Genomic DNA, 1,010 nt, shown 5'->3' with positions numbered 1-1,010 from the left:
GGTCCAACAGAACACATTAAAACACACCACTACTACTAATCTAACTGTAGGAATGATTCCAGAGGAAAATAAAGGATAAAACATTGCTATGACTCACCTCTGAATGTGTTCGTCATCTATCTGACACAGAGTCACTGAGGAGGAAACCTCAAACCCAGGATAAAGGGGTTCAGTGAATGTGGTGTGTTCTGTGTAAAGGTGTGTCAGTGTACCAGAGGAGGACACACTATAGAAGGACAAAGTACCAGCTGGCCAGTCCAGATACACTCCAACTCTGTTAGGAACAGGACCAGAGATGGATCTGTTGACTCCAGCTTGGCAAAATAAATAACCACTATCATAGCAGTATAAACTCCAGGACTTCCTATTGGCTCCAATTCTACTGTCATCCTCATCTCCCTTCCTGTTTATTCCTTTGTACACCACACCAATGTCAGCCATGTCACCATCCATCTCCACCTCCCAGTAATAACGACCTCCAGATAAGCCTTCTCTGCAGAGAACTTGGGGACTACAGTCAAATCTGTCTGGATGGTCTTCATAATGCTGCTTCTCTTCCACCCGTGTCACCTTCATGTTCCCCTCAGACAGTATCAGGTTTGGGTGTGCTGTATTTTGGTCCAGGGTGAGATGACAGGCATCTGTAAACAAAAGGAGAGTTTAATCAAACCACATGTTCAAATAAAAATTGTATTTTGTTGTTACAGAACAGGTATTGATTAGTTACTATGTTACTATAGTTCTGATTATGCAGTTAATTAGGATTGAAGAGACTTACATTTCCTCAGCCCTGATTTCAGCCTGCACTCTCCACCTGGATCCACACTGTAGGAGAAACAGGTTATTGACTGACAAAGACCTAATAAAGCAATCAAAATTTAAACCATATTGTTGTGTTCTGGTGCACTATCCAAGTTCATTACTAGAGACATACAGGTATTCTATCCTACCTACTGCATACAGAACGGAGTACAATTCATTACTAGAGACATACAGGTATTCTATCCTAC

At 41.7% G+C, this 1,010-nt stretch overlaps 1 protein-coding gene across 1 annotated transcript in view; it reads right to left on the bottom strand.

Annotated features, from left to right (window-relative positions):
- Positions 1-64: 64 nt before the first annotated feature.
- LOC112072039 (NACHT, LRR and PYD domains-containing protein 12-like) overlaps positions 65-1,010 on the bottom strand; it is a 10,928-nt gene continuing 9,982 nt past the window's right edge. Inside the window, exons 5-6 of the mRNA XM_070439619.1 lie at positions 779-859; positions 65-641 (exon numbers count right to left, since the gene is read on the bottom strand). Coding sequence (XP_070295720.1) covers positions 94-641; positions 779-859 — 629 coding nt within the window. The 3' untranslated portion in view covers positions 65-93. The remainder of the gene's footprint in view (positions 642-778; positions 860-1,010) is intronic.

This window comes from Salvelinus sp. IW2-2015, unplaced genomic scaffold, assembly GCF_002910315.2.
Source record: "Salvelinus sp. IW2-2015 unplaced genomic scaffold, ASM291031v2 Un_scaffold1805, whole genome shotgun sequence".
Classification (NCBI taxonomy): domain Eukaryota; kingdom Metazoa; phylum Chordata; class Actinopteri; order Salmoniformes; family Salmonidae; genus Salvelinus; species Salvelinus sp. IW2-2015.
This window is presented reverse-complemented; position numbering and strand designations above follow the sequence as displayed.